General features: G+C 32.8%; 1 protein-coding gene across 4 annotated transcripts in view; it reads right to left on the bottom strand.

Annotated features, from left to right (window-relative positions):
- The window catches only part of Postn (periostin), a 32,706-nt gene extending 10,134 nt beyond the window's left edge, over nt 1-22,572 (bottom strand). Inside the window, exons 1-17 of one of the 4 annotated variants that reach the window (XM_040281579.2) lie at nt 22,396-22,572; nt 20,980-21,078; nt 16,297-16,361; nt 14,325-14,482; nt 12,359-12,523; nt 11,336-11,482; nt 10,685-10,826; nt 9,353-9,565; nt 8,439-8,573; nt 6,971-7,119; nt 5,684-5,820; nt 4,774-4,904; nt 4,165-4,295; nt 3,955-4,057; nt 3,802-3,869; nt 3,050-3,095; nt 66-146 (exon numbers count right to left, since the gene is read on the bottom strand). In XM_040281579.2, coding sequence (XP_040137513.2) covers nt 66-146; nt 3,050-3,095; nt 3,802-3,869; nt 3,955-4,057; nt 4,165-4,295; nt 4,774-4,904; nt 5,684-5,820; nt 6,971-7,119; nt 8,439-8,573; nt 9,353-9,565; nt 10,685-10,826; nt 11,336-11,482; nt 12,359-12,523; nt 14,325-14,482; nt 16,297-16,361; nt 20,980-21,078; nt 22,396-22,529 — 2,104 coding nt within the window. In that variant the 5' untranslated portion in view covers nt 22,530-22,572. The remainder of the gene's footprint in view (nt 1-65; nt 147-3,049; nt 3,096-3,801; nt 3,870-3,954; nt 4,058-4,164; nt 4,296-4,773; nt 4,905-5,683; nt 5,821-6,970; nt 7,120-8,438; nt 8,574-9,352; nt 9,566-10,684; nt 10,827-11,335; nt 11,483-12,358; nt 12,524-14,324; nt 14,483-16,296; nt 16,362-20,979; nt 21,079-22,395) is intronic. The other 3 variants (XM_005317112.5, XM_040281580.2, XM_005317113.3) reach the window with 3 other exon arrangements.
- Nucleotides 22,573-23,819: the final 1,247 nt, after the last annotated feature.

The raw sequence follows: 23,819 nt of genomic DNA, 5'->3' as shown, positions 1-23,819 counted from the left end.
TCATAGAAATCAGTATATTATGATTTTTTGAAATAAAAGGAACCACATATAGCATTTATTTTTACCTTCAGTTTTGATAATAGGCTGAAGACTGCCTTGAATCACTTTAATTTTTGGTTCCACAACTTTGGTTATAATTTTAGTTGCTGAAAGTATAGAAAGTGGAATATGAATGATGTTTACATAAAAACAACCTGAATGAAGTTGTTCTTTTTCTTTTGGGGTAATAAGTTTATATGATAATAATTAGATATGGTAATGTGTTCAGGCAGTCAGATACAGGTAATATTCATGGTTCATAATTAATATCTTCTCATGTCCAGATGTTGAACTCTGAAGTCCAGTGACTTGGATGTGTTCCAGTGAAATAAATGCTCACTAAATGAGGAACTCTATCTAGAAATCTATAATTTTGAACTGCACCACTAATGCTCTTTACCTTCTTTTGTACTTCTTGAAAATATTGGCTGCATAGCAACAGAAGACAAATAAACATAATTAATTTCATGCAACTCATAATACCTTAAATTGCATTGTTGGATTTTTTTTCTCAATAAACAGAAGAAAAATTGAGAGGAGAAATATCTTAAAGTGTTTTTCATGCATTTGATAACAGCAACATTTAAAGAAAAATACAAAAAAATAGTTTAGAATATTTAAGATAAGAACACATTTCAGCCAGCCAGACAGAGCTCTATGCAACAAATATGATATGGTCAGCATGAAATCAGAGGAGAAAATGCGTTTAATTTTTTATTTCATCATAACCATTATTTTTTTAATTTAAAGGTATACATTTTAAATATATATTATCTACCCAAGTGAGATAAGAATGTGCAAAGTTAATTTAAAATCTCAGTCAACAATTTGGTTGACTTTGTCTATTCAAGTTAACTGGAAATGTGTCTCTGGAGTTATACAACCAGAGCTATTGGCCTTTTTCATTTTTACTTAGAAGGCTTAAAAGATGATTTCATAGGGTAATGGACTGTTCTAACGGTAACAATAATCACATGGTGTTGACATATTAGAGTGGAGATGTTAGCAAAATTTGAGTTTCTATTACAATCTCATCTGCTACTTCTGAAATGTTTTTTGTGTCAACGTTTATATCAATATAAGCCGCCTCAATAGGAACAATGTATGTTTAATCATATTCTGTCTTGACATCCAAATTATAAGCTCTAAAGTATATCAAATTTGTGCTCAATTACTGATTCCACAAGTTGTCCTGCTATAGAGGAACCTTTCCATGAAGGCCAAATATGCACAGATTTCTGCTGCTACTATCAAAGTGGATTAATTACTTTTACCTTAAATCTTTAATATCATAGTAGGGAGTTTGAGGTTTAGTTTGAAGATTTTGTTCATATTTTTGTTTCAATTTTGCTTTCTTAAGACTTAAATAGTTTTGACAGATTTGGCTAAGGATTTACTGATTTTTGTCTTCTCCACTTCAAATGTTCTATATTTGACAACTTATAACAAATAACATTTCCCCCATACAATTAAAAATGTACTATATTTGGGGGGCAAGAATAGTAAACAGGAAGGAGATTAAAGAAATTTCAGAGACAAGTCAACAGATGAACATAGAAGTAAGATCTTTGGTTTAATTAGTTTTACTTCTATTTGAAAATGCTTCTTAATAACAAGAGATTTATCCTGGAAAGAGCAAAAATCCAATATTGAAAGGTAAATCTCAGCTTTTTCAAGCCTTCTAAGTAGACTGTCAAGAGTCATTAAACTTGTTTAATTTTGTAATATGTGGTTTATACACTATGAGTGAGAACAAAGTGCAGTAGCTAGTAATTTTGGTTCATTATAAACAAAATATTGCCCTGACATATGGAAAGTGGTGGAACAGACATTGACAAAGTAGAAAAGATACAGGACCATCGTACAGGTACATGTCTTTGGTGGAGAAAGAAAACATGTCTGATGAATAGAGCTCATAAGGATTCTTGTTTGTTATAAAATATGTTTTTAATAAAATTGTATACTTCCAGTATGGAATTTCTACCATGCTGAATGATGACTGTGCTAATTAAATCCTTAAGACAGTGCTGAGCTGGTCTGATGCTGGGATTGCATGTTATCATCACAGAATTTAAACCAGTAAGAGCAGCAGACATTTTGTTTTGCTCCTCACTTTGGCTTTGTGATTACGTCACTGTACATCTGAAGAGAAAAGTACTTCTTTAAATAAATGGATGTTCATGATATGAAACAGATGTTCTAGCCAGAATAAATGTGGGAATTGAAATAAAGTTTTAACTGTGTTTACACTTTTGAGTACTCAGTGGTAGAGCCAAAACAAAATGAAAAAGAGTCTCTGCTTTGAAAGCTATAAGGAAAGAAAGAAAAAAGACAAAGGAAGAAAAAGTTACAAGAAGTAAATATTCAATGGGCATCATTTATGAAATATCCTTTGAAATATCCTTTGCCATTTTTAAGAAGTAGAGGCTTAATTTTGATAATCTGGTAGTGTCAGTGATAAATGAACCTGAAATCTCAAAACCTGAGATTCAGATTTTGTGTACCTTTGCCCAGTTTTGGATTGTGAGAGATTTTGAACCGTCATCTCATGAGCTTTAGGATTCCTTGGCATGCTTCCACTCTGTCTGTAGGTAACTCAGGGCTGAAGGGTGGAATGAGCATGTCCTTTAGCAATCCTGTTTCTCTGTCCACACAGCTGAATTTTCAAATAGCACTAGAGCACTTACTGGCTATCTTTTTCTTTTGAATTCTTTCTTTCTTTCTTTTTTTTTTTTTAAAGAAATTCGGTCTCTGCCACGCTAGTATTTTATTTTACAGTCTTTCTCATCTCCTATCACTCCTGTTTTCCCCATAAATGGGAAGGTGCTTCATTGACATTAAAAAGGTAAGTCTGAGTGGCCTCTCCCAGACTTCAAGCCCTGTTTCAAGTAGAGAGTTGTCATTGTTTAGAATTCAAAATACCAGATTATCAATAGTCCTTATAAATACAAAGAGACAATTTTTTTTCATCTTGGAACTTATATGCAGTCAATACTCATCACATACTTACTATAGACAGTCATGGGGATTTCTTTGAAGGTGCTGCCACGAACAAACTGAAAATAAACGACTATATTCAGTAACATAAAATATGGTAGTTGCATTAAAAAAACATTGCACCACTTTAATTCTTGCTCAGGAAAAATAGTGAAGCTGTCCCTACACTTAATAGAAAGGAAATCCTTTCATAGTTCCTTGTTGTTATGTCAGAGACATAAAAAATAATTGGGTTTGTCACTCAGAGTTTTAAAATTATAGAATAATTAGTCCAAAGTTAAATATGTTTATTAAATATTATTAGATGCTTTCTGCTACTTTAAGCCCAGAAAGACAAAGGGGCAAAATACTCTTTTGCCTTTGATCTGTGATTACTGACAATGTTTTATCAGTAATTTCTTTATTTTTTCATTATATTTAGTAGCAAGAATATTTGATATATAAACATTTCATTTATATGCATATGTCTTATCTTCCCAATTAGACTGTAAACTTTTTGAATAAACAGCATCTGATTCAACTTAGTATTTTTCAGGACATTTAAGACACTAATTTTTTCCCAAATAGCTTTGAATAGATATTTATTGATCCAAACTATGAAGAGATTGTTGCTTTTTTATAGGTTGGCTTGTGGTACATAAGCAACAAAGAGCAATCCAAGCCCAGTGTATGCTTACTTATTAATACCTACATTTCTAGTCTCTCATGCTCAACCTGCAATATCTGTTCAACATATGAGAAATAAATACAATAGGATTTCTGTACCTTAATTTGGATGTATTTGATCAGTTTATTAAGGATTTCCAGAAGCTGATCATTTCCAACAGGTGTGTCTGTGAAAGGTAACATTAAATGAATGTCGGTATGTAAAATAAAAAATGTGAAAAAAGGCCATCAATGAGTTCAATAACTACCAACCTGCTGGGTAGAGGAGTTTATCTACAACATGAATGACACCATTTGTTGTCATGATGTCAGATTCTTTGGATTTCAGTTCATTCACCAGAAGGGTATCATTTACCTATCAAAACAAGGAGGTAAGGTCAATGAGAAATTTAACAAAGAATGGACATCTGGATCATTTAATAACAGATGGACACTTTAACAGATTCATTCTGGACAACTTACTCCTTTCACATAGATTTTGCTTCCTTGTGTGGTCTTCAGAATGTTAGTAACGCCAGGTTCAAATCCCTTTCCAATGAAAACTCCTGGGGTCAAGTGGTAAAGGATGATGTTTTGAAGAGCATTTTTGTCCCCTACGGGTCAAGATATATATTTGCTTAATAATATGTCATATTTTCTGACGTTTCAATAGTACTGAGGAAGAGAAACAAAACAGTTGTCTTTCTGTTTTCTGTGTTTTTTTTTCCTCATTATGTCATTGTTCTCTCAAAATAGTATCAATGCTATGTCAAAATGTTCAGTCATTTCATTCACTTCAACCCAAATATTACCCAAATGAATGGAGGAATCAAAATCAAATGAGTCCTGAAATTAGAACTATTTTCTTCTCTGCCGTGTATTTCTGTGTCCTTTAATAGCAACACAAAAGTAAGAAGTTTAAGAACATTAATGAATGATCCTCTGTACTTCCCAAGCTGAATTAGAGAAAACTAGAGCTTGCTATGAATACCAAAGAAGAGACATCTTCTTAAGTAGTAAGGAAGAAAAGCTTGAAGAACAACTGAGATCCAGAAATGAAAGGATAAATATCTGGCATCGACTTCTACTCACTGATCAGAATTTCCTTTTCTTCATTGGTCATTCCTTTGAAGGCTTCGTTGGTTGGAGCAAATAAGGTCCAGTCTCCAGGCTGCGTCAGGAGATCTCTCAAGTCTGCAGCTTCAAGTAGGCTAAGGAAGATGCTAAGCAGGAAGCAAGTGTATTTGTTAAGCCCGACTTAGCTTTGGGTAGGCTTATCCACAATACAAAGACTAGAATTTAATTTATATTGTAGAAAGAAAGAGAAACATCTTACATTTTCAAGTTTCAAAGACAGCTTTAGCTGTGAAGAAAGCTTTATCACGGAGAAATAATTAAAATGTACAGCATTACTTTTGAATTTTCCTCAACTGTTTTTATCTTATAAAACTTGTCAACATCACGTTTTATAATGAAATAGAAGAATTTTTTTCATTTAATATTCTATAAAATTCTATTTGCTAGTGTATATTTTCATTTTGTGTGTGTGTGTGTGTGTACACACACACTGTGTTGGGGATTGAACCCAGAATTTTATACATGTGAGGTGTGAGGCAAGAGCTCTGCCACTGAGCCCTATACTATTATTTTTAATAAACTTAATCATAAGAAAATTTCCAAGGAGTTGTTCAGTATATTTGATTTTTTTAAAATTCATCAATCATATAGTGTACCACATTAAATAACATTTAAAATATTGGACAAATTCTATTGTTAAATTGTGTGCATGTACAAATATATAACAACAAGTCCCATCAATATGTACAACTATATTGTACAAATATAAATGTGGAAAAACATTAATTTTGAAAATGTTTATATGGACTTGTTATTCTAAATTATATTCTTAGAAATACAGGAGACTGACTTCTTTTGGAGATTGTCAAATAAAAATATGCTGGTAGCTCTCATTCTTTTTTGGAGGTACAACTAATAAGCTTACCTAAAACGTTTATCTTGCTTTAGTTTTTCATGGAGGGATTTCTCTGCAGGCTGGATGATCTCTCGGAATATGTGAATGGCACCATTTCTTCCTTGCTTGCTTCCTCTCACCATGCATGAATTTTCAATGCAGATAGACTAACAGAGCAAAGAAAGATACACGATGTCCTTTCCATTGCTTGAAATTTTCCATTTGATATAGCTATGTGCTTATATTTTTGGATTGGCTCTTCTGAGAGGTCCCTTGACCCATGAAGCCAGAGAAAACAGTCTCTCTCCTCTGTTTTCAATGTCTTTCAATTCATGACTTCTAATGCTGTAAAGTTTTCTATACTAGTCAAATTATCCTAAACATCAGGCAGACAATTTTGTCAGTGAATTGCAAAAATTCCATACAATTTCACTCCTACTTTCCAAGTTCTATTTCCCTAGACCCTCTTTAGGTCAATATTAACCACACAGTTTTTTTACTTTAATGCCTCTTGTTATCTTCACAGGTATTTACTATATATTCTTGACTGTAAGATTCAATGAATTACAAGTCAAATCATTGATTCATTTATAGTTTCTTGAATAAATGTGATTTGTGAATATGTGTCATTCAAAGTGAAGTGTGTTTACTGTGTAATTTAAAAAGTGTGCCTCGAAATTATGGATCTAAGCTGCTGTGTCTAACTCAGTTATAGGTAATGCTTGATTTCCTTTGAGACATTTTTGTTGTAGCTGCAAACATTCCCTGGTTGGAAAGAGAAGAGTTCCACTGGTTGCACTGTAATTTTGATAAGAATTATTTCTAGAAATTTTCCTGTTGGTAAATGCATATTAGAATCTTTAGTATAGAGTCCAGAAATTTCTATGTATCTATAAAAATTTATCTTGACAGTTGTTAAAAAAGATTTCATTCTTGAATGATGTTTACTATAAAACATTATTCCATATTTTTTATTCTATATACAAAAATCCTTGTAAATTATAAAGTACTCTACATTATTTAAGGGTGGCTTTTGGTGCTTTCTTAGTATTTAAAATAATTTGATTTTTAGAACATAAAGTCATTTATTTAATGAAACAAATGGAAATTATCAGAGTTATTAATACATAGGTCTTTTGGTGTATTTTCATTACAAATTTTTTTACCCATTTCCTGATTTTCCTATGAATATTTACTATTAAAATTGATTTCATAAAATTCTGGGAAACATTTGTCATAACTACGTCCTTTTGACCACATGCAAGTCATTTGATATTTAGGCCAATGTAGATTTTGATATTGTTCTGATTCACTTACTGTGCGATACACAAAGACTCTCAGTTGTTTGCCTCCAATGGTCTCGAGTATCTGTCCATTGTAAAGCTCATTAAGGCCAACTTTTACTTTCAATATGTGATTCTGCAGAATTAATTTAAGAAGGCGCTGATCCATGCTCAGAGTGTCATCTATAAATAAATTCATTAAGAAAAATCATTATTTTATGTGGAAAACATTTCTGTTTCTCCTGAAATGGATAACTTCTAATACTATTAATGTGGATCCTATATAGTCATTATTTTAGTTGACTAAATGTGCAAAGCAAGCAATTCAATTACCAAGTAGAGACTCTATGGCCTATTGCATCAAAAGATTATTAATGTGGTTCTAAGCAGTTCAGACATGAGCTTCATGGCTGCAAAGGCTGCATACATTTTTGGTGGTCATTGTACAAAGCTAAACCCTTATAGTGGCCAAAGTTTTTCTGACAGTTAGATATCCATTAGTCATATGAATGATTATTAATGAATTATTTGTAAATCCATTGTCTTTTAAAAAAATATTTGTACTAGGGCAGTTTACCACTGAACTACATTACCAGTCCCCCCTCCTTTTTTTTTTAACTTTGAGACAGGATTGCTAAGTTGCTGAAGCTAGCCTTGAACTTGTCATACTTCTGCCTCAGCCTCCTGAGTGGCTGGGATTTTAGGAATACACCACTGCACCTGATTGTAAATTGATATTTATTTTGGGAAGAAAAATCACAGAATATAAACTCTTATAAAAATGTGTCAATGTCAAAACATATGGGCATCATTATTACAAAGGAAGTGGAAAAGTAATATATCTAGGAATTATATTTTTTTCTAATTAATAATTTTCTACATTATAATTTACTAGTTGAAAAAATATCAAAAGTGCAACTTTTAAATTACTAAATTTTGCCTAACAATTTAAATATTTCTTCATGAAATCATTTTTCTGAAAAAGTGGCCGTTTCCATTAATCTAAACATTGTTGTTAAATAACAACCACTAGGTGAAAAACGTATAATATTTCACACCATGATATAGAAGTGCATAATAGTCTCTTATTTGTGTTTATTCATAATCTGACAGCCATGCTTTCCAAATTCTGGGATGCAAAAGACATCAATTTATCTCTAAATATTTTTATGTTGGTGTCAAATAAACAAATAATGTGTCATTTTCTTTAATCTATTAATGCATCCTTATGTGTACTGAGAATGTTATTAGATTCACAGATTAACTGAATACTTTATATCAAAGCTTCCATTTCCTGCATGCTGTTATCTATCATAATGAAATGTTTTGAAGTGAAGAATTTTTTACTTTAGACAGTGTAGAGCTAACATGTTGTATGTGTAACCAATATAAAAACTAATCAGCATCTCACATGTATTATTTGTTATTGCAAATCATGGTGAAGCAGTAGAAAGGTCTATGGGGGAGGGAGAAGAGCAAGAACAACAGTGTCCAGTACATACCAGAAAAGGCATTGTTCACAGGTGCCAACAAAGTGTACTCTCCATCTGGCTTCAGAGAGGATGCCAAGCCTAATTGGGCCACAAGGTCTGTGAAAGTGGTTTGCTGTTTTCCAGCCAGCTCAATAACTTGTTTGGCTGTAAAATAAACCATCAGCATCCCAACAATGTCATCATTGTTATTATCATTGTAACGAGATTAGTAAATCAATTCTTGGCTCTTTTCTAATATTGCAAGCTATTTACTGCAATGCCAATCTAGTAAGACATCCAGTCCTTTCCTAGTAAGAAGGTTCTAATTTCCATTTGGGGGGTTGATAACCACAAAGAATTTCAGAAGTGAATTTTCTTCCTGACTTCCTACAACAGTTTCTTTGATTCTCTATTGCTCAATGCTCATCTTGTTCTCCCCTTGAAAGTCCAACAGTTTTTCTGTTTATCCAAAGCTGACCATTTAGTTATACCTTTCCTTTTGTTTCAAAGAAAAACCTGGCTCAGTGAGGGCCCTTACAAATATTGGATGTCAGACACCCTGGAATGGCAAAGTCCCGTTCATGGAATGCCCACGACTACTCATCTACTTACTTGGTACTTGGCTAGCTGGATCTTCATTTTGTTTGTGCTTCTTATGCCATTCTTTATGCTGCATGTTTATTTTTCATGAACTTACTCTTACTTTTATTTTTTTGTATCATGGATTGAACCCAGGGGCACTCAACCACTGAGCCATATCCTTATTCCCTATTTTGTATTTTATTTAGAGACAGGGTCTCACTGATTTGCTTAGCACCTCGCTGTTGCTGAGGCTGGCTTTGAACTTGTGATCCTCCTACCTCAGCTTCCCAAGCTGCTTCTTACTCATTTTTCTTGAGGAATAATACTAAGTTAAAAAAAAATATCATGAAACCGATGCTTACCAGAATCAGGAATGAGGACCTCATCGATCAAATGAATCACACCATTATTTGTTACAATATCTTTTTTGTTCACCATTTTGACTCCGTTTATTGTTATGCTGTCTCCTTCACATCCTATCTCAATTGTATTTCCTTCCATGGTCTCAAACACAGCTCCTCCCGTAATAGCCTCAGAACATTGGAGGGTATTCAAAATGTGGTACTTCATGAGAGCTGGAGGGCAAAATAAAAAAGCAAGCGCTCATATCAAAGGAAATAGCATTTGACCCTTAAAATATGTGCTTCAGAGTGGAATTAAATATGCCTAAGAAATAGAACACAAATGTAAGCCCTAAGGATTGACTGCAGATTTTAAAATCTTTAACTGTTTATGTTTTTAGGAACATAAACATATACAGTAGGGAGAAGAGAAAATCAGCTTCAGAAATGATTTTTGTGGTACTAGAAAGTGTGGTAGATTTCGTTCCAACTGTCATAAGAAAGTAATTCTTGATGTGAAGGCGAGAAAAAAAAATCAGCCCTTTTGGAAGACTTGTGAAGTTATTTGTTAGTGATATCTTTGCTGAAATACCCAGGCAGCATCTGGTATGAGCTGCTCCCAGTAGAATGTCTTTCCTTAATTTGTTATGAGGTTGATGGGGGCTGAGGAGAAGACAAATAATTCCCTCAAGACAACATCCAGGAAGTTCCAAAATAAAAATGATTTCCTGAAGGATATCTAGAGCAATCTATACTTCAACTATGTTGACCTCAAAATTCCTCATCTTAAATTCATTAAATGTATTTTGGGATAAGCTGGGTGTATGGAATATGCTAGCACCATGTATACTCTTTTTGACCACAGAAAGGACAACTGGAAAGAAACCAAATTCTTCTGGGTGTCAATACGTAGTGACCCAGTAATTTTCTCAGCTCAAATATACCTTTTAGCATACACTTAGAATTAAAAGCACAACATAATGTGTGTGTGTGTGTGTGTGTGTGTGTATAAATGAAAGTTGATGATCTAATATTTCTTTTCAACACTGGCCAAGCTTTCTTTTTGTCTGCTACTTATTTACTTGAAAGCAGCACAAAAGGCTATAACCTTCATGAAAGCAGCACAAGAGGATGTAACCTTAAAGACACTTTTTATTATTTAAGAATTTTATTCTGCCTATGCTTTCAGGAACTTTTCAAAAAATATTATATAGCGCACCTCAGAATAAAATGTTTCTTTGTCTTTTCTTATCAAACTTTATATTACTGGCAAGAACAATTTTTTTTTTTTTTACTTTTTATTTTGTTGCCTTCCCAGAGTTCTGGGGGACTTTTCAGAGAGGAATGTGGTACCTTCAAAAGCCACTTTGTCTCCCATGATCCTTTCTAGGACACCTCGTGGGAGTTTCTCAAAAGCCTCATTGGTAGGAGCAAAGAGGGTGAAGTGACCATCTCTTCCAAGGGCCTCCAGTAAGTCAGATGTAATGGCAGCTGCCTGAAACATAAATGTGTATTTCGGAGGATTACACATTGCAAAGGTCTACCAGAGGAAAATTACAACACACTTAGACTAGGCTGACATGAGGGAGTTGATTTCTTCACTTAAGAAGTTTGTTCTTGGTAGACCTTTAAAACATTACTTTTGGCTCAACCAGTTATATCTATTCCAACTTTCTTCAAACAGTGTCTGCCAGAATGGAATTCTGCCAGTGTTTGTGTGACTATAGCAATATCCAGAAGTACATACAATAACTGAGATGGACACAGTCTAAATGCACTTAATACAATACAGTCACAGAACTAATCATTCTTTATCAATCATGTCCACATTAATATTACTTCATATGAGATGATTTCTCCTGCATAAAATGAAAACAGTTTAATTTCATGAAATATAGTTACATTTCTGCCAGATTTGTTTAATAGCTTTTTTACTGTTGTTGAATTTTGACAGGGAAGGAGGAGGGATTTCAATGATCCAAAAGAATCTGCTCTTGTACTTACTCTAAAAGATGAAAGGTCATCTTCCGCTTCAATGAAGTCTTGAATTGAAGTACCAATTTGTGTAAGGACACGGTCAATGACGTGTACAACACCATTTGTGGCAATCTGGTTCCCATGGATGATTCGAGCACAGTTAACGGTGACAACCTATAATTATTTGGGAATATCAGAAAACTGAAATCAGAGTCATCCACTGACCACTGAGACCACAAGCCCACTTATAGGTTTCATTTATTCGATTATGTGGAAGATGAAGGGGCCTATACTCTGAATGTAACTGCTGTGGAAGAACAAAATATTTAAAAAACCTAACTGAAAGAGAAAATAGAACCAGTTCAGAACCCGGGTTAGTTACACATCTTGTATCTGGAAACATAAGGCAAAGCAAAACATTTTTTAAAATTTAAATTATTGCTTATTTTCTCTTTCATACATATAGCTAAATTATTTCTAATGGAGGTCAATGAATTATATAAAGAAATCTAATTAGTCTTAAAATAAGTTCTGAGAAAATGAAACAAAACATTATTGCAAAAATATAGCCATTTCTATTATAATGACTACCTAAGTTTTGTTTATCACTAACTCATTTTGTCCCTGGGAATGTAACCATAGGAAAATTATATAGCCCTGTTGGCAGCTTCCCCTAAAGTCTATCCAAACACACAAGGATCTCAATGGCATCATAGCCAGAGAGTAATAAAAGAACACCCATTCTCTGGTATCCTTTTTGCTATCTATAAAAATATTTTAAACATATCAACTACTAAATTCTCCTATTTTATGAAATCTAAGTTGACTTGTTAATGAACTGCCAATGTATTTTATGTTTTATTATCATTAGTAGAAAATAGTAACTGGATTGAAAATTTACATGCCATAGATCTAAGGAAAGTTATGGTGCATGCATTTATATTATTCTCACTAACATTTTACTATTTCTTTTAATTTAATATAAAATGTACAGACAAGATTAAGAGAGACATGGCCCAGAAATCCACTTTATTTATAATTGAAACTTACCCCATTAGGATAATGGTTAATGAAAAGCCCCAAGTTGTTGTACATCGAAGGGATAACCATGCCATTTTTTAAGTCCTTGGTCAACATTCTCTTATTAACCATGTGGCTATGCAAAGCATTCAACAATTCAACATTTACATTGTTCTCCAAACCTCTACGGATATCCTAGGAAAGATTGAAATGATAGAAATTTATTTTATTGTGGTTCATTATTGAAATTCTTATGATCACTTCTTACTCTCATTACTTTCTTATTGCATTATCAATTGGTTACACAAAAGTGAAATAAGTAACTTGACATTACAATCTTATTAAGAAATTTTATAGGTACAAATATTCAGTTAAGGATCCTGAATCTGATAGAGTGCTTGTGTATTTTTAGAGACAAAACACAAATTTTAAGTGAATATGCTAATGAAGAAACAATCATGATATAAATTGAAGACCTAATGGGAATTATCAGATATTTAAAATACTTTAGGTGGGTAAAACTCAAAATGACATTATATTTGTATTCAATACGTGATTTTTAATAAGGATTTTATTTATTATATAACAAATTCAAGAATTTGACCCTCCTCTACCATTTAATCTATTGCACTGGAATTGATGTTAAAGGAAATACAATAAAGTAAAATCTCAACCTCAATGGGACTTATATTACAATAGGTGAAGATAATTATAGCTATATTTAGTATATAAGGAAAAATGTTTTCAGGGGTCCAGTGAGAAATGCCACTGTTCTTAAAGTGATTTGGAGAGAGACATGGAAGAAAAGATGAGACTTGTTGGTCATTCTGAGCTCAGCAGCTAACAGAAGGTCAATATTGAGAGCAAGGTCCAGTTTCGTTAACATACTTTTATGTTTCCCAGATAATATTAAGACATTTAGAAATGCTTGATAATAAAAAGGATTTTAATGTCTGAATAAGGACATTAAAGGGGTAACCATGCCATTTTTTAAACTGGCAATGCGGAACTACTGAAAAATTTTGACTTTGGAATTAGAACTAGGCTTTAGGAAGGTCAATCTTGAGGGAAGGCACAGCAGAAATTAGAGTATTAGTTATGAGGATTACTTCAGATGGAAAATAAGATGTGGTTGATTGATAGTAGAATTGGAAGGAGGAGAGGTAAAGATGATTTATGAGTTTCAAGTCTGAACCTTGAGATTGGTACTGTCAATTATGGGGAATAGGCAGCCAGAAAGCAAGTATTTATGATAGAGAGGAAAAAAAAATGGCATATGTTTTGGATATTTTCTGTTTAAATATGCAAATGGTATAACCAAGAAAAAATATTGAGAGTAATATTAGAAATACTCTACTGGTGTTCCAAGGAGAAACTAACACTGGAAACACAGATTTCTTGGCAATGATCTATAGTGAGTTGGAGTCATCAGAAGTTCAGATAAAGGGCAGAGTTCAGTTCCTAGAAAAGGTTTTTATAAGTTCCATTCTTAAGGCAAGGAAGAAAAGGAATCGTCAACAGGAAATAAAGAGGTGGTTGTGACGTGGAGAAGGACCTCAAGAGAGCCTTCTATAATCCAAACAGCCTCAGCTCTTGTAGCAAGACAACAGCTATGAGTACATACCTCCATTTTAGTTAAGTATATTTGACTATAGTAGGAATTATCAACTCATTTTCCTATCAAATAGAAGGTAAGGGTATACTTCTATTTCAATTTTACAAATTTAAAAACGGAATCATAACCCAAAAGTTGTAAATTAGACTGTGTACGAAGTGTCCTCTCAGTTCATTCTTGTTTTCTCTTTGTATGGATCAATCTGTAAGTCTGCTGGGGAATCAATTCCATTTATTAATGTATGAAAATAAATACCTCCTCTCAGTGACTCAATCTTTTCTATATCCTCATATATGTCCAATAGAAAATATATATTTTATTAATATTTAAGTTAGTTAAAATGAAATAATAACAGCAAAAAAAATTTAAAAAATGAATTACAGGATCCAAGTTGTCCCAAGCCTCATTACTCGGTGCGAAGTAAGTGAATGATCCTTTTCCTTCGATCTCTTCTCTTAGTCTTGAGACATCAGAATAATGCTGGGTGGTGGTGGCTCCTACTATGCCCAGTGTGCCATAAACATGGTCAATAGGCATAACTGAAATAGTCAAGAAATGAGTAAGTACTCAGGTTAATATTTCCAGAACATTGTTTCACAATCAATTAATCTTTTCACTAAGTTCCCCAATGTATTTAATGAATAATTTTAGAAATAAGTTCCATGAATTCTCAATTTTACATGAATATTATCTTTTGCATGCTAAATAATAAAATATTATTTGAAAGTATTATTTCATGTATCCATTGTGTTGATGGAAAATGGTTTTTAAACTATTTTCTTGGATTAACATTTAGTCTATTTGGGTTTCATTCTTGCTATGCTATATCAGTAATAGCTCAATCATAATTATCAGAACATATCTGATGATTTTATTGAAAAAAGATGCTCTTCACTTTCTACTAAGAATGGAAAAGATAATAATTTCTAAAATGTTGGTTTGAAGCTCTAAACAGTATGATATTGTTATTTAAATCTACAATTTTTATAGTTTAGGGCCACTAAAAGACCCACTTGTCTTCATGATAATTTCAGTTAGGGGACAGAACAAAGTAACTAATGCTTTCCTGAATTTCAGAAGAAAGATTCATGTATGAACATAAACCCAACAAGATTTGTTTAGTAATATGTAGTTAACTTACTTTTCTGACACTATGTGATTTGAAAATTATTATAATTTAGATGTTATCATAGAAAAATGGTTATTACATTTGTGAAGATCCCAAGAAGAGGTGACAAAATTAGTAAATTAAAGCATAAAACCAGGATCTAAAAAGCTCTCAAGCAAAGTGGAAGAACTGAGTCAAAATGAATAAAGTTATATTTAACAGGGTTCTATGTTAGTTCTATGCCTAAACTGAAAAAATAAACCCTAGGGAGACTTGTCTTACTCATGTAAAATAACCTGGAATTATTCTTAATTGATCACATATTCATTCTGTGCTAATCATATGTTATGAGTCACCGATGACTTGAGCTGACATGCAGGGTCTTGGAAGATGAGGTGCTTGTCTTGGTATTCTCCCCACATGGAGATCCACCTGGACTGAATGCAGTTCCAAAGTAGTATCCTGCAGTCCATGGGTCCCAGTTCTTTAAGGTAACATGAAACTTTGGAGCTCTCACCCTCATGTGTATCAACCTATAGACAATCTATAGTGCAGAGTTTATGTACATTAAAGGATGAGTATTATTAACTCAGAGAACATGTTTTTTTAGAAAGAGAGGACTGCTAGAGGAATAATGTGATGATTGTAAGTAAATATCTGACTGTCAGACATTTCAAAGAAAAAATAGATGAACTATGTTTACTCTAGTTGGCAGTTATTAGCAACTAATTTTCCCTTTAAAGAACATTATGAAGTCAAAGATTTTCAACTACAGAAGATGTTGCCTTGCTAAGCAATAAGTGTCATGTTTCTAAACAAGTTCCCAAAGGGGATTTTTGTACTTCAGGGGATGTTTAATTAAATTAATGACTAGTTTCTATTATATTGTCCAGTATCCAGTCCATGAGAAGAATATTCTACTATTATATTTCTATGATAAATTCATCATTAGCACAAAGATATGGATAACATATGTTGGTTTAATAATGGTGCTAAGTAAACACACATCATATCTCTCTCTCTCTCTCTCTCTCTCTCTCTCTCTCTCTCTTTCTTTCTTTCTTTTTTTTTAATTTTCTGGTGCTAGATTTGAATCTGAGACTTTGGGGATGTGAAGCATGTAGTTTTCCAACTGAGCTATATCTCCAGCCCAATGTACCACTTTTCCAAAAGGTTTCTCAAATGTTTCTTTCTTGCAGAAGGCAGATTCCTCATTTAATTCATTATAATTAATTTAGAATTTACCTGCTGGGCAGCCTTTCATTCCTTCCATTCTCATGTAACCAGGGCAACATTCATATAACACTGTCCTGTGCATTGGAAGAAAATTAATATTAAAATAGAGAACTGCATAGGATATATTGTGATGTAATCTTGGCAAAATATGTCACTGTCACAAATTGAGTCTAGAAACAACAACCCCTGCACCAATATATGTATATTAATATGACTGTTCCCTACAGTCTCATTGCACTGTGGAAAAGTCTGCAATCTTGATTCAAAAGAACAAAATTTGTGACCCGGTTTTACTACTTGGTAGATATATGACCTCAGGCAAATCATTTGATAAATTAGCACTGCGGTTTCCCCAGATATTTAACATGGACATGGTAGCAACAATACTTACTCACAAGGTAGTTGTGAATCTCAAAAGTGATTTTGGAATAATTTTGTATACTACAACCAATTAAAAATGTTCATTAGTATAAGGTTCATAGAAACAATAGAAAAACTATATATTAACCCATTCTGATCCATAAAAGTCCACCTCTTTTCTAACTAGAATAAATAATGCTATTGTTTGGTTTGAATTGTCAGAGATATTAATCTGATCATGGCAAACATAATCTTTAAAATCTTTTATTTATTTTTATTTTTGTCAAATTTGAAAACACAATATAAATATTTTTTTAAGTTGCTAGAATACAATATTCATGAAAATGTTTCCCTGTTCAAAGTTTACAAAGTGTGCTACTTTCTATAGTAATATTAAGGCAAAATATAGAAATTTCAACCAAAAATGTACCCCAAATAACTTTATCTAATTTTCTATACTTTGAGATAAAATAATACATTTAAGTTATCTAATTATTTTCATTATTTCCACTTTGTTAATGATTAATCCTGATTTTCATCTTATTTAGGGCATTTTCTGGACTTTTTCATGTTAGCCAAGATGGTATTTTTTAATTAAAATTTTACCTAATGTCTTATATTTTCTTCTAGTAGCAATGTAAAGAGGAATGTATCAAAGAGCAATTTAAAATAGATTATGACAAGGGAAATAAATACCATTTTATAATTTTTAATTGGAAATTATTTATCATATGGATTAAGAAAATTATTTGAAGATTATTTTGCAGTGTAATGATTAAATATAAATTAGCTAATTCAGACACTAATTATTTATTTTCATCTAGTATGAAAATTGTACTAAGTAAGTAAAAAGGACTGATAGAATTTGGACATACATAGTAGAATTTTTGGCAACTCTAAGAATAAAAAACTTAGTATGATAAAAATCATGAAAAGAAATTTTCATGAAGTCAACTTTTAATAACAGAAGAGACCATCTTATATAACTGAAAAAATATAAACATAAATTGAAGAAAAGTTCACTAATTAATTACCCATTATTTGTATTATTTGTGAACTTTTGTTAATTAAAAGTTTATAAGGGGTTGGGGATATAGCTCAGATGGTAGAGTGCTTGCTTCGCATGCACAAGGCCCTTGGTTCAAACCCCAGCACCACCAAAGGAAAAATTTTTTTTTCTAGTATAGAATATTGACTTGAGGAAAATTAATAGATAAGAAGATGAAAAAATAAAATGGAAATGTTTATTTCAAATTACTAATTTTAATATTCTTTCAAGAATAAGTGGTATGGGGAAAATATGTGAACTGGGTGGTAATCTTATGAAAATCTTAATATGGTCTATGAAAATGATTTATTTACATGGGTCTCTGTATAAATAAAAGTAAATATTTGGATGTCAAGGGGTTGATTAAATTTGCTTATACTTTATATTTAACTCATATTGTATAGAGTAAAATAATGAGATACAGATGTGCTTAGTCTAGAGGCTTGAAGTAAATAGTGAATAGAAAAGAAAATTAGCATAACAAAAATTTCTACAACACAGGCTAAAAAACCGAAAGATCTGCCCTAGTGTAGAAAATTAATGAACCAGATGGGAAAATTTTTCCAAAACAGTTGAATTTAATTTTAGTTGATAGTTTAACAACATGATTATCTGAGTAGATATTTTTGAAACAAAAAGGTGTTTTTTTGTTGTTGTTGTTTTTTCCCAAAAGAACATTTATACTACATAAAACTCAATGTTCCCATATGGTCAGTGGGATAAGGGAGGAGAAAAGAAAATATTACTATGCACAACTTGGAACACAGGAAATTTATCTTCCTATACTGAATAGTATTTAAAATGTCATGGAATGCCAACTTAAAATGTCACTGACATTCTATAAAGAGTGTCTAGAGAATAATTTATTACAGAACCAATATATACTGTGGCCAGTATCTTAAACCCAGGAAGTTTATGCTCTTCATTAGACTTGTCAGTTAACTCCCCCCAAATTCCCCAAACAACTGTTCAATCAGAAGGTAAACATTTTTCTCAAATGATACATAAAGTCTTAAAGATGTCTCTGGAAATTGGAGCCAAACAAGCAGATGGCAAACCAGTCATTCTTCTTGTCAATCTTATTGATTTCTCAGGTTATATGGAACTAGCATTTGCATTTATTTCAGGGCACAGATGTAAATGTATTTGTGCAAATGAAGCTTCTTGAGGGAAATTAGCTAATGTATTTGGACAAAGGAGACACTGTTACATTTCTGGTGAAAGGTCAGGCTTCAAAGCAAGATTCTTCTCTCTCAATGGAAAGCAAGAAAGAGTCTTGGCTTTTGTTCTTTATAAATTTTGGCATCTTTAATATATTTACATGATTAAAGTAAGTCTATAGTACACTTACTAAACTTCCAGGAAAGATGTAATAAAGATTTTCCTTAAATATACAGATTTTCCTTTCTTTCCTAGTTAGTGTGCATTCTAAATATGTCTTATGATGTCCAAGAACACAAAAAACAAAGAAAATTCAGAGCTTTAGAGTTCCCAAGGAGGGTCTGGCTTGCAGCCTGGGGGAGGAAGATCATTGTAAACACTAACTTCCATTATAATTGTGTGAATGACTCACACATCTAACAGATGTCTCCAGCCTAAGAGCAATAACTTCTAGGTCAAAAAATAACATCCAGTTGAGACTCTATTAAGACAATGAACAGGAAACTAGTAGCCAAATCCTGTGGTGTTCTAGACTTGATCACCATGGGGAGATGATATAGTACAGTTAAGGTCATATCCTTGTGTAAAGGAATTTTGCTTGGACATAAAGATAACCCTTTCCATTTCAAGTGGACATCTTGTCGCAATTGTTTTTCCCATCCACATGCACACATTTATTTAAGATAGTTTAAGAACAACTTACATTAGGAGTTATTGTTACACATTTCATCATCTTATCATCTCAGAAACTCTATAACAAAGGTAGAAACCAATGTTCCACAAGAAAAAGATTCAGAAAGTTAAGTGATTCCATATTAATATTTGAACCAATAGTGTTGGGTTATAAATAATTTTTAACCAAATTTTCCACTCTATTTAGGGTAATTGAATTTTAACATGATGTGCTAAGCAGGTTCTTTAGGTATCTTGGTTCTCACTAAAGGTGTGTTCTACATTTACAGAAGCACAGAAGAGCTATTTCCAGTATTTTCTTGACTAAGGACAGCATCAAAGCCCCCCGCCCTTTTTTTCACTTAGTAATTTATCCTGCCCATTAACCTGCTTCTTAATTGTAAAATGATGACTTGGGACCACACAAGTAGTTCTTAAACTTTATACATCAAGAATTTTCTTCCTATCACTATTTATGATATAATAAACCAAGAAGCATGTCTACTAAGCGATAAATAATGTTTTTTAAAAAATTAACTTAATCAGTGAAATATATACATAAGAGAGTAATTTTTTACTGTTGAAGGATTAAATGTAGTAATGCACTTCCCTCAGCTTTGTAGACCTTGAGGATCTGGCAGCTTGAGCTAGGAATCCATAGATTAAATGAAGAAATGAAACTTAAGTCCTTTCCAACTTTAAGCCTTCATAAAAACTCAGGTAAAGTGGAGCTCTTTAGATAATTTATAAATAACTGAAGGCACACATTAATTTTTGCTTCAAAACTCTTATGATTTCAATCACTTTGTTCTTGTATTTTATTTATTGATTTATTTTGCAGTAATGAGGATTGAACCCAGGGGAGCTCTACCACTGAGACACATACCGAATGGTTCTAATCTTTTCTTTTTTTCATTTTTTATTTTGAGACAAGGTCTCTCCTGGTTGCAGCGACTGACCTTGAGATGGTATTCTCCTGCCTCAGCCTCCTGAGGGATTACAAGTGTGCACTGTCACACCTGGCTATGATCTACTTACTTTGATAAGATATGGAAACTGAGGCATGGAGACTAACTTACTTGCCTAAGATAAAAGAGGTCAAAATAACAAAGAGAATTAAAAAGGAGTAGAAACAATGGTTAGTTTCTCATGCTGATTTCTATAACAAATGACATTGCTGTGCTTTTCTCCTCCTCTTGGCCTCTAGGACGTGTGAATTCAGGGAGAAATCTGAGTTCCATGTGTAATAGTGGAGATGCAGAAAAAGTTTCTTTATATATATATATAAACTTTCTATATATATGGCAAGATATATATATATCTTGCCATGTCTTTAAAAAACTCAAAATTTGGATAGTTTGTTTCAAGAATGGTGTGCATACCCAAGAGAAGGTATGCTCACTGCCATGTTGTCTTTAAAAGGGGCAAATGATGAAAAAGAAGAGACTCACGTTTTCTTTCCACAGATGGCACCTTGATACCAGTTCTTACAAGAGCTGAAGTATTTCTTTTTTGTGCCTAAAATCTGTTGAAGGGCGCAGACATTTGGGCTGGAAGATAGAGAAAAGGAAAAAGAGTTTAATGGTATTTCATAGTTACATGTAGGTCAGATGGTTTAAAAAAAAAAAAAAAGGTCAAGACATGGATTTGATAGTCAAAGATATGACTTAAGCCTGGTCCAAGTCCAACTCTTGATCCAATTCTACGAAATCACTGGAAAAACTGAAGCCAGTAGGGGGGCGGGGGGGGGGAGGAGAGAGAGAGAGAGAGAGAGACAGACAGACAGACAGACAGACAGACATCTCAGAGTCTCAGAGTAAAATACCACTATTTTAAAAAGTCACCCTAATAGGATACTCAAACAGAATTAAGTGTAACATAATTCTGTTATTATGTGTCTTATTATTTTCAACAACGGATAATCCACTGACAGCTTTAGACCCAAAGTGTTGATTTGGGGGATGAGGGTGTGCTTAAGACTCTCTGGGACAATGAGAGATCAGAGAATAAAAGGGGCTAAGTTTTCCTTTGTACAAAGACATTTTACTCTGTAATTTTCTAGGTAATTACAGAAGTAAATTAGTACTAAAAATAACTTTTAAACAATGTGGTTGAGTAAAGGAAAAATGTATTTATTTTGTGTGGAAGTAATAGATTTAAATCTTCTCAGCCACAATTTTGTTTTATTTTTTTAACCTCTCATAGAAATGTAATTTTTATTCCACTGTAAGGCAAAGAAACTTTGGAACATTATGAAAAAAAAATCCCTGTGATGCACAGGAAGCAGGGCCAAGATCCCCATTAAAATAAGAAAAAAAAAAAGATAAACAGTTAAGTTACTAAATTATGTCTACTATTATGTTTAATAAGTTAATAAGTTTTAAAATGCTATTTTATAGTTGCATCCATCCTATCAAATAAAAAATACTTCAAGGAGTTCAGAGAACTAGTTACATTACTCAGTACTTAATTTTCATACATAATTTAAATGAAATTTGCTCTAACATCGCATTCGATATTTCAAAGCTCTTCACATAATGGTAGCCTCTACAGAGACTTTAATTTTGAAAGGAAATAAAAACACAAATGAAATACTAAAGAAATGTCCTGTTAAACTTTGTTCATTAGACTCAAATTACATATTGTCTCTTAAGAAGTAATTACACTCTTATTTGGACAGTAATTCTTTTAAAAGTTTAGAATGCATACATAAATCACAGAATACTCAAATTTCCCTTTTCTTATCACTTTATAAATAGAAAGAAAACACCCCAAAATTTATACATATATGCACATTTTATGTATACTTGCACATATTACAAGCTAAAGGAAAAAAAAAAGTTCATAAAACCAAACCACTGACTTACCCCTGATCCCGGCCCCTGATTCGGCTGTGAGCCAAAACTTTGTCATAATAACCGTTGGTGTCTGCAGGGTTAACAGCAAAGAGCAGGAAGAGAGAAAATATGGGTAAGGAAAGAATCATTTTTAGTCTCTCCATTGCAGTTAGTCCACGAAGAGAACTGGCAGTGGGCTTTGGAGAGCTCAGAGTTTATATACATGTCAGGGTTGTGGGAGGGAGCAGTGTATCAACCTGAGAATCTGAACTCTCTCCAAGAAGCATCAGCAACTTCAAGTTGCCAGCAAAAAAATCTGTTTGGGTTAGTTATATTTACTGAGTACAGTGAACTCCTTTATCTTCTCATAATAAGGAAGATATTTACTTTAATTACATGAAGAACTGACTCATTGAATGTTCATATTTCAGTTTTGTTCTTTTGTACTTTAGAGGGATTTTTATTGAAAATTATTTTGTCTGTAGTTTTAAGGACTACTCTGCCATCTATCCCATTCAGAGCATATGTCCATGTACTCAATGAAGTGATTATTTGATCTTATCACAGTTGTCACCTTTAGTCCACATCAGAACTATAAGGTTATTAGTTTTCATCAGAAAAAATGATAGTAATCTTGATCATTGCTGAGGGGTAATGGGCGTGGAATTAAAAACAAATTCTGGATAGATTTATGACTTACATAAAATATGAAATCAGAATTCTAACTTGCTGACAAAGCATGTGGGGAGAAGCCACATTTTCTTTGCAGTCTTACTAACCAAGGGAGGTGATTCCCATTTCCTTTCTTTTTTTCAAATATCAAAGAATATATAGAATTTATATGAATCTACTTTCGGCAAGTTTCCCTAAACTTTTTGAAATGAACAGAAAGGGGGAGAAACATTTGCACTGTATGGCTTTTTCATTATATGCCTCACATGATGTTGAAGATCTCCAGGCAGCACATCTTCTGATAATTACTGGACAAAAGCTTCCCCTCTTGGAAACAAGCATTACTAATCCAAAAGTAATGGAATAATTAAATACATATTAGGAAATAGGGCCACTGCCAAGATTATTTTTCCTCTGATTTTAACAAGAGTCACTAAAGTCTCTTAACATTACACTATGTGATTCCCAGCCAAGGGAACATGCATTTTTATGGCTGCACACATGATATGGCAAATCTTCAGAATGCTCTGGATAAAGGAAATATGAATATCAAAGGTCAACATTAGGCTGAAAATGAGCATTTCAAACAAGATACATTCATCCTAGAATAAAAGAATAATTTCTATACATTTTGTTAGTAAATGGTCCCTCTGTAATAGCACATTGATTGACCCCTCACCTCTCTCTCTCTCTCTCTCTCTCTCTCTCTCTCTCTCTCTCTCTCTCTCTCTCTCACAACACACACACACACACACACACACACACACACACACACACACACA

Source organism: Ictidomys tridecemlineatus, chromosome 6 (assembly GCF_052094955.1).
Source record: "Ictidomys tridecemlineatus isolate mIctTri1 chromosome 6, mIctTri1.hap1, whole genome shotgun sequence".
In the NCBI taxonomy this organism is placed as follows: domain Eukaryota; kingdom Metazoa; phylum Chordata; class Mammalia; order Rodentia; family Sciuridae; genus Ictidomys; species Ictidomys tridecemlineatus.
This window is presented reverse-complemented; position numbering and strand designations above follow the sequence as displayed.